The sequence below is a fragment of the Rhinopithecus bieti genome, unplaced genomic scaffold (genome assembly GCF_001698545.2).
Source record: "Rhinopithecus bieti isolate Rb0 unplaced genomic scaffold, ASM169854v2 scaffold_17667, whole genome shotgun sequence".
Classification (NCBI taxonomy): Eukaryota; Metazoa; Chordata; class Mammalia; order Primates; family Cercopithecidae; genus Rhinopithecus; species Rhinopithecus bieti.
The window spans coordinates 1,376,363-1,385,963 of NW_016809668.1; the positions used below are offsets into that span (position 1 = coordinate 1,376,363).

The following is a 9,601-nucleotide window of genomic DNA, read 5'->3' on the forward strand; positions in this document are numbered from 1 at the left end:
CGAGGTCAGGAGATCGAGACCATCCTGGCTAACACGGTGAAACCCCGTCTCTACTAAAAAATACAAAAAACTAGCCGGGTGAGGTGGCGGGCGCCTGTAGTCCCAGCTACTCGGGAGGCTGAGGCAGGAGAATGGCGTAAACCCAGGAGGCGGAGCTTGCAGTGAGCTGAGATCCGGCCACTGCACTCCAGCCTGGGCAACAGAGCGAGACTCTGTCTCAAAAAAAAGAAAAAACAAAAAAAGAAAAAAAAAACAACCGGACTTGGCTACTCTGAGCGTACTGCCTATAGGATAGCCCTCTTCTGCAAGGAGCATTAAAAAGCCTGTAATCCCAGCACTTTGGGAGGCCGAGACAGGTGGATCACGAGGTCAGGAGATCGAGACCATCCTGGCTAACACGGTGAAACCCTGTCTCTACTAAAAAAAAAATACAAAAAACTAGCCAGGCGTGGTGGCGGGCGCCTGTAGTCTCAGCTACACGGGAGGCTGAGGCAGGAGAATGGCGTGCACCCGGGAGGCAGAGCTTGCAGTGAGCTGAGATCCGGCCACTGCACTCCATCCTGGGCAACAGAGCGAGACTCCGTCTCAAAAAAAAAAAAAAGGCACAATAGGACAGCATGGCTGGCTATATCCCCTGTTAGTCTGTACCCATTATGAGGGCAAGGCCTGTGTTTCTCATTTAGTTGTATCTCACTTGGGGCCTATGTATACTCATAGGTTGTTAGATAAAATTATTCCCTGCCTAGTTTTGCTTTTCTGCCACGTAACTAGCCACCTATGCACATGGTATTGTTCAACCTTTTGATACAGAAGAGTATTCTAAGACATAGTATGGAAAAATTGAAATGAAAAGTCGGATAAGAACTTCTTCAGAAATCAGCGAATGAGGCCGGGCGCAGTGGCTCACGCCTGTAATCCCAGCACTTTGGGAGGCCGAGACGGGCGGATCACAAGGTCAGGAGATCGAGACCATGGTGAAACCCCGTCTCTACTAAAATACAAAAAATTAGCCGGGCGCAGTGGCGGGCGCCTGTAGTCCCAGCTACTCGGGAGGCTGAGGCAGGAGAATGGCGTGAACCCAGGAGGCGGAGCTTGCAGTGAGCCGAGATCGCGCCACTGCACTCCAGCCTGGGCGACAGAGCGAGACTCCGTCTCAAAAAAAAAAAAAAAGAAATCAGCGAATGACTGTCCCAGTCAACTTACCTCAGCACAGTGGGACTCATCAGTATCATCGTATCCAATGCTCCTTTTCCACTCCACCCATGAGAGGTAGAGCTTATCCTGAGCATCCTGAATTTTCTGATTGGTACTATGCACATTCTTCCTGGCAAATTCAATCTAGACACATTGAAACAAGACAAAGGAACACACAAGTCAGATATTCATGTTAGCCTGTTTGCAGATGTATGATGTAAATCAGACAATATAAAAACTAAGAATTTCCTGGAGTTGAATGAGATCTATTCCTGCTATCATCATTATTTATTATCAATATGTGTAAATTAACCAAGCAGTAATAGCTCTTTACTGCCTCTGTTAAATCATTGACTCCAAATTTACCTCCAGTTTAGCACAGGTAAAGCAACTAAAAAAAAAAAAAAATTCTCTTTTTTTTTTTGAGAGAGTCTCACTCCGTCACCCAGACTGAAGTGCAGTGGCGTGATCACAGCTCCCTGAACCTCTGTCTCCCGGGTTCAAGCGATTGTCCTATCTCAGCCTCCTGAGTAGCTGGGATTACAGGCATATGCCACCATGCCCAGCTAATTTTTGTATTTTTAGTAGAGATAGGGTTTCACCATGTTGGCCAGGCTGGTCTCGAACTCCTGACCTCAGGTGATCTGCCCACCTTGCCCTCCTAAAGTGCTGGGATTATAGGCATGAGCCACCACGCCCAGCCAGCAACTACAATTTAATGTGTACATGAGTAAAGGATAAGTTAGAATTATAAAACAGAAAGGAATTTGACCTTCCTCTTCCCTGTTGCCAACCACCTATTTCCCCTTCAAGGAAGAAATGGTTTCCTTATGGCAGTACAGAATGGTACATACCGTTCTCTAACTTGGCAACCTTTAATGGCTACAGTAGTCTATTGTGATATATCAATTTAATTAGTCCTGTTAGTGGATGTGCATTGTTTTAGTCTCTTGCAACTTTAAACAAATATACACATCCATAAGATAAAAAGTAAAACTGCTTGAAGAGTGGGTATGTTTGTAACTTTCCTAAAACTGTCTCTTGAATCAGTCCCTTAGAGCAAGAACTGTATAAGTGTGGTTCTTTCTCTACACCATTGCCAACAGCCACATTTCCCGTGTGGCAGGACAAGAGAGATGTCGGTACTTGACCCCTCAGAGCGAGATTAGCATTGCTTCATGTATTTCAGCTATTTATACTTCCTTTTTCTGTGAGCTGTCTTCATATTCTTTGTCCAGTTTTCTATCGGGTTGTTCAAGTAAGAGTGAAATTCTTGGATTTTGTGATTACATTAATTCTTGGTCCTAGAGATAAATGAACCCACTTCAGATACCTTAAAATAAAGTTTTACTCACCAGGTGAACAGTAGAATGGAGCTGAGAAATGGTCTCTTGGCTTTTTTGCTTAGCTTCTTTAACCCTGCTGAGAGCCTGCTGGTAGGCACGGGAGCGAAGCTTGGAAGATAGGGATCCCAGTCTAACATAATAACTTGGCTTCTGAACCAGATCAAATCCTTCAACTTTTTTTGCTTCTTTTTCTGAAGTTAGAAATAAGAGATAAAAAAAACTTAAGGGATCACAGCGACAACTGATAAGGCCTGGACTCTAACCTGGGTCTTTACTTTCTTACTTGTACCCAATCACTTAGCAATCATGTAGTCATTTTTCCAAGACTGCTCATGTCTGCTGCTGGACTTGACTACCCTGAACATATTACTGTATCTGCTACACACTGCATGCATCTACACGTTTTTCCCACTAGAGTAAACTGCCTATTTTTTTTTTTTTGGAAACAGCGTCTTGCTCTGTTGCCCAGCCTGGAGTACAGTGGCGCAATCTTGGCTCACTGTAGCCTCAACCTCCCAGGCTCAACTGATCCTCTCCCCTCAGCCTCCTGAGTAGCTGGGAATACAGGAACAAGCCACCACGCCCAGCTAATTTTTGTGTTTTTTAGGGTTTCGTCATGTTGCCCAGGCTAATCTCAAATTCCTGAACTCAAGTGATCTGCCTGTCTCAGCCTCCCAAAGTGCTGGGATTATAGGCATGCACCATTGCACCCAGCCTACAGTGAACTTGAGCGGCATGGTACCTGGCACACATTACCTAATGATGATTCTTTATAATGAGGATTTTATAAAGCAATCCATTAAACACAATCCATTTACAGAAAATATTTTTCAAGTCCAATTTTTGCCAAAGTTTGAAAACTTACTATGTACAATTCAATGTGAACTTTATGATTGCTTTAGGAAGGAAAATCTATAAAGGCAAAAAGATTAGTGGTTGCTCACATCTGTAATCCCAACACTTTGGGAAGTCAAGGCAGGTGGATCGTTTGAACCCAGGAGTTCGAGATCAGCCTGTGTAACATAGTGAGATCCCATCTCTATAAAATTAAATTAAATTAAAAAGGATTGACTGCAAACAGGCATGAGAATCTTTTGGGGTAGCAGAAGTATTCTAAAACTGTATTGCGGTGATGCTTGCACAACTGTGTAAATTTAGACTAAAGATGAAAGTGTATGTCAGTGAAGCTGTTTAAAAAAGATTTAATATAAAACAGTATTTGAAAATAAAATTCCAGTTACCTAGTTCTTCCTCAGTGAGAGGGAGGTACTGTTCTACCAACAGCTCTGATTTGGTGAGTGCATTTTCTACGCCACTGCTCACAAGCTGCATCATCCGACTCCCCAATACTGTGTTAATGCTGCCACTGACCACAGACTTGGTCTTCTCCACACTGCCAGTCACTGCCCCTTTGGTCTTGTCCATCACCCCTGTAATCGTGCTGGCCACAGAATCCTTGGCCCCAGTCACGGTAGTTGTCACAGCATCTTTTGCCCCAGTCACAGCACCTTTGGCATTGGCAACAATCTATAAGTAGAAAAGCAGATCCCTTGGCTGGTGAGAAACATGAGCACAAAGACATACTCAAGGTCTTAGCTAAGGCAGCACAGCTGAAGAGTTAAAGAAGGAATCTAGTCCTCCCACTCTAGCTTTAGGTCTTGGACAAGTCACTAAGAGTTGATGAGCCTGAATTTCCCTATCAAGTATATCTGCCCTACCTGCCAATCCTTGGGAATTGCTGGAGGAGCAAATGAAGTAAACAGATATGAAATCTGTCTATTTGCCAAGGCTGCAGTGAGCCGTGATTGTGCCACTGCACTCAGCCTGGGTGACAGAGCAAGACCCTGTCTCAAAAAAAAAAAAAAAAAAAAAAAGAAAGAAGAGAAAAGAAAAGAGAAAAGAAAAGGTAAGCTATATAGCTTATTCCAAAGTCACATAATTTCAGAGAGGAAACTGAAGATCAAACTAAAACTGGCCCTCGGGGTATTATTAGTATGCAGTTATTATACATGGCCAGCATGGTGGCTCACGCCTGTAATCCCAGCACTTTGGAAAGCTGAGGCAGTTGGATCACCTGAGGTCAGGAGTTCGAGACCAGCCTGACCAACATGGTGAAACGCTGTCTTTACTAAATACAAAAAAATTAGTTGGGCGTGGTGGCACATGCCTGTAACCCCAGCTACTTGGGAGACTGAGGCAGAAGAATCGCTTGAACCCATGAGGCGGAAGTTGCAGTGAGCCAAAATTGCACCATTGCACTACAGCCTGGGCAACAAGAGTGAAACTCCATCTCAAAAACAAACAAACAAAAAAAAATAGCTGGGTGTAGCGGGGCGTGCCTGTGAACCCAGCTACTAGGGATGCTGAAGCAGGACAATTGCTTGAACCCAGGAGGAAGAGGCTGCAGTGAGCTGAACTTGTGTTGGTAACACAAGTTACCAACATTTAAAGAAAATATCCAAAATGGAAAACAGCTCTCACCATTAGCATAGTCTCAAGCAATGTAAGTGAAAAATTTAAAAGATTTGCACAAGCATTCTAAAGGCTATACACTAAACTTATCTATAGCTATGAACCACATAACATTTTGGTCAGCGATGGACCACATATTCAATGATAGTACCATAAGATTATAATGGACTGGCATATAACAGGTATACCTTTTTTTTTTCACTGTACCTTTTCTACGTTTAGATACACAAATACTTATCATTGTGTTATAGTAGTCAGTGTAGTCATGCTGTGAAGGTTTGTAGCCTAGAAGCAAGCAACAGGCTATATACCATACAGTCTAGGTATATAGCAGGCTATACCATGAGTCCCTAACCCCCAGGCCATGGACCATTACCAGTCCATTAACAGTCAGAGGCGGCATTAGATTATCATAGGAGACCTAACCCTAACCCTGTGAACTGTTCATGCCCATGCGTGCAGTTGCATGCTCCTTATGAGAATCTAGTGATAAATATAGTACACTTGAATCATCCCAAAAACACCACCCGCCCCCTGCTGGTCCATGGAAAAACTGTCTTCCACGGAACCAGTTCCTGGTGTCAAAAAGCTTGGGGACCACTGGGCTCTACCATCTAGGTTGGTGTGAGTATACTCTGTGATGTTCACACAATGGCAAAATCACCTAATGATGCATTTCTCAAAACATATTCGCATCACTAACTGACAGATGACTGCATTTAGATTATGAAAAGACACAGAGCTATATTTTTCCCTAACTGATATCCTTTTGTGCCATTCTGTATTCTTAATTCTGCCATTCTTAATTCTTAACAAAATTTTAGGACATTATCTGAACCAAAGGATCACCAGGACAGATGAGCCTAGCTCATAGCTTGTCAGCACTGGCTAGCTATCCCATATGGATGGTAGTTCCTGGCAGCATTGTACAAGCCAGGTGAGAAAAGTTTATATATATATCACCTCTGCATTTATTTAATACCACAAGAGAATCAGTTTGAGATTCAATTTGAGACAGCAATTTCATCTACAGGAGCAAAGACACAAATTGATAGACATCACACTAAAAGTTTTCTAATCCAAAGGAGGTTCGTTCTTCTCTGCTTCATAGATACAACTTGACAACAGTTTGGGAAGTAAGGAAGCGGCCATTATTTTTCAAACACACATCCAGATCCAGGTTGGGAAAACAAGTATTTGCCTATTTGTGGTATGTACAGCTTGTGCTAACAGATAGAACATGAAAACATGTGAAGTGTCAAGCCTCAGCACTTTTGTCCCAAGCTCACCTGAGTTGATGGCTGATTCAGAATAGGCAGTCTCTCCTCAATCCTGTCTAGCCCCTTACAGGCATAGATATTGGCAACTGCAACTAGAATTACAAATGGGAAAATGTTAATGTAGTACTGTAGGTATAGAATGAACACACATTACCATACCTTATACTTTTAGCCTTATTAAAAAAATGGTAAAAATGGGCCGGGAGCAGTGGTTCACACCTGTAATACCAGCACTTTGGGAAGCTGAGGCGGGTGGATCACAAGGTCAAGAGATCAAGACCATCCTGGCCAACATGGCAAAACTCCGTCTCTACTAAAAATACAAAAATTAGCTGGGCGTGGTGGCGTGCGCCTGTAGTCCCAGCTACTTGGGAGGCTGAGGCAGGAGAATTGCTTAAACCTGGGAAGCAGAGGTTCCAGTGAGCCAAGATCGTGCCATTGCACTCCAGCCTGGGTGACAGAGCAAGACTCCATCTCAAAAAAAAAAAAAAAAAAAAAAAAAAAGGCAAGAATGTTGATCTTATACAACAGAATGCATTGCCTGGTTTCTCTAGCTCAGACAGAAAGAGGCCTGGCAAGTTGCTGGCAACTCTCTTCTACAGATAAGGAAATATGGGGATGTGAGGGAGGAGCAGGCAGAGGCAGTGACAGGACAAACAGGAAGCTGGCTCTGAAGCTTCTTCCTCATCGACTAGCCCCTAATGTTAATGCCAAGAGTATCGAGGCTTTCCCTGAACTCTCACTCAGAGAATAAGGTATCTGGAAACTCTCTCAAAGTTGATATTCCCGAGCCAATTTAATCCCTACCTACACTTACTTCAGCACATGTCAGTGTATTTGGGGTTCTCACTAGGAAAGAGTATGCTAAGACCACCTTGGATCTCCCTAACAAGGGAGATTTTAGTGTGAGCTTCCCACTAAGAATACCAAGCCAAGTACTAGCACCAAATTCATTTAGGAAGTAGCAGAGTTGGAATGGCTGGTCTCTAAAGGCTCCTTATAATCCTAAAAGTCCTTGGCTTAACCATTTGAAAGAATGATTTAAATCTTTATGCAAAAGCAGTTCACGATGTGGAGACATTGGAGCCTCCATACAGTGTTGGTGGGAATGTAAAATGGTACAGCTGATTTGGAAAACAGTCTGGCAGCTCCTCAAAAGCTTAAATACTTATTATATAACCCACCAATTCCACTCCTAGGTATATACCAAAAAAACCTGAAAACATATGTCCACACAAAAACTTGTACACAAATGTTCATAGAAGCATTATACATAATCTCCAAAAGTAGAATGAACCCAAACATCCATCAGTTGAAGAATGAATAAAATATTGTCTGTCTAGACAGTGAATTACTATTCCACAATAAAAAGAGATGAAGTACTGATATGATGTGACAAGATAGATTAACTTTGAAAACATTATGCTCAATGAAAGAAGCCAATCACAAAGATGAAGGGGTGGCCTGCCCCTCCACACCTGTGGGCGTTTCTCGTCAGGTGGAACAAGAGACTTGAGAAAAGAAAGAGACACAGAGACACAGAGACATAGAGAAAGGAAAGTGGGCTCTGGTGACCAGAGCTCAGCATACAGAGGACCCACACCAGCACCAGTCTCTGAGTTCCCTCAGTATTTATTGATAATTATCTTTACCATCTCAGAGAGGGGGAAGTGGCAGGACAACAGGGTCACAGCAGGAAGAGGGTCAGCAGAAAGACATGTGAATAAAGATCTCTGTGACATGAGTAAGTTTAAGGAAAAGTGCTGTGCTTTGATGTGCATATATGCAAACATCTCCATAAACATTTTCAGTGCATAAAGAGCAGCATTGCCTGCTAGCATGTCCCACCTCCAGCCCTAAGGTGGTTTTCTCCTATCTCTTTTCTCCTATCTCAGTAAATAGAACATACAATTGGGTTTCATTCCATTGCCTAGGGATGGGCAGGAGACAGAAGCCTCTCTATCTCAACTGCCAAGAGGCCTTCTTTCCTCTTTTACTAATCCTCCTCAGCATAGACCCTTTACGGGTGTTGGGTGTCGGGCTGGGGGAGGATCAGGTCTTTCCCATCCCTTGAGGCCATATTTCAGACTATCACGTGGGGAGAAATCTTGGACAATACCTAGCTTTCCTAGGCAGAGGTCCCTGCATGTAGTGTTTGTGTCCCTGGGGACTTGACATTAAGAGAATGGTGATGACTTTTAATAAACATACTGCCTTCGGGCACTTGTTTAACAAAGCACATCCTGCGCAGCCCCAAATCCACTAAACCTTGAGTCACCACAGCACATGTCTCTGCAAGGACAGGGTTGGGGGTAGGGTTACAGATTAACAGCATCTCAATGGCAGAAGAATTTTTCTTAGTACAGAACAAAAATGGAGTCTCTTATGTCTACTTCTTTCAATATAGACACAGTAACAGTCTGATCTCTCTTTCTTTTCCCCACAAAAAAGCCCACACATTTTATGATTTCATTTATAAGAAATATCCAGCATAGGCACATCTATAAAGACAAAGTAGATTAGTAGCTGCCTCAGGGCGGTTGGAAGGAAATGGGGAGTGACTATTAAGTATGACAGTATGAGATTTCTCATGGAGTATGAGATTTCTATTTTTTTGGTAAAATATACACAACAAACTTCACCATTTCAACCATTTTTAACCGTGCAATTCAGTGGCATTAAGTCCATTTACAACATTATACAACCATCACCACTATCCATTTCTAAAACTCATTCACAGCCGGGCATGGTGGCTCACACCTGTAGTCCCAGCACTTCGGGAGGCCGAGCTGGGCGGATCACCTGAGGTCAGGAGTTCCAGACCAGCCTGGCCAACATGGCGAAACCCTGTCTCTACTAAAAATACAAAATTAACTGGGCATGGTGGTGTATGCCTGTAATCCCAACTACTTGGGGAGCTGAGGCAGAAGAATCGCCTGAGTCCTGGAGGCAGAGACTGCAATGAGCAGTCTCAAATTCCAGGCCTCAATCAATCCTCCCATCTAGGCCGCCCAAAGTGCTAGGATTACAGGTGTAGGCCACCATACCCATCCTCTGGGGGATTTTCAATTAAAGGATCATAAACATCTGCCAATGCTATGAAACAGGCCTTCTATGGACAGGCACGTTGGCTCATGCCTGTAATCCCAGCACTTTGGGAGGCCAAGGTAGGTGAATCACAAAGTCAGGAGTTAAGCCTGGCCACGTCTCTACTAAAAATACAAAAACTAGCTGGGTGTGGTGGCACATGCCTGTAATCCCAGCTACTCGGGAGGCTGAGGTGGGAGAATCACTTGAACCCACAAGGCG

At 43.5% G+C, this 9,601-nt stretch overlaps 1 protein-coding gene across 3 annotated transcripts in view; it reads right to left on the reverse strand.

The window, feature by feature from the left end:
• Nucleotides 1-9,601, reverse strand: part of PLIN2 (perilipin 2) — a 22,944-nt gene that overhangs the window by 10,698 nt on the left and 2,645 nt on the right. For all 3 annotated transcript variants that reach the window (XM_017890092.1, XM_017890093.1, XM_017890094.1), the window contains exons 4-7: nt 6,302-6,384; nt 3,782-4,067; nt 2,550-2,731; nt 1,204-1,338 (exon numbers count right to left, since the gene is read on the reverse strand). In XM_017890092.1, the coding sequence (XP_017745581.1) occupies nt 1,204-1,338; nt 2,550-2,731; nt 3,782-4,067; nt 6,302-6,384 (686 nt within the window). The remainder of the gene's footprint in view (nt 1-1,203; nt 1,339-2,549; nt 2,732-3,781; nt 4,068-6,301; nt 6,385-9,601) is intronic.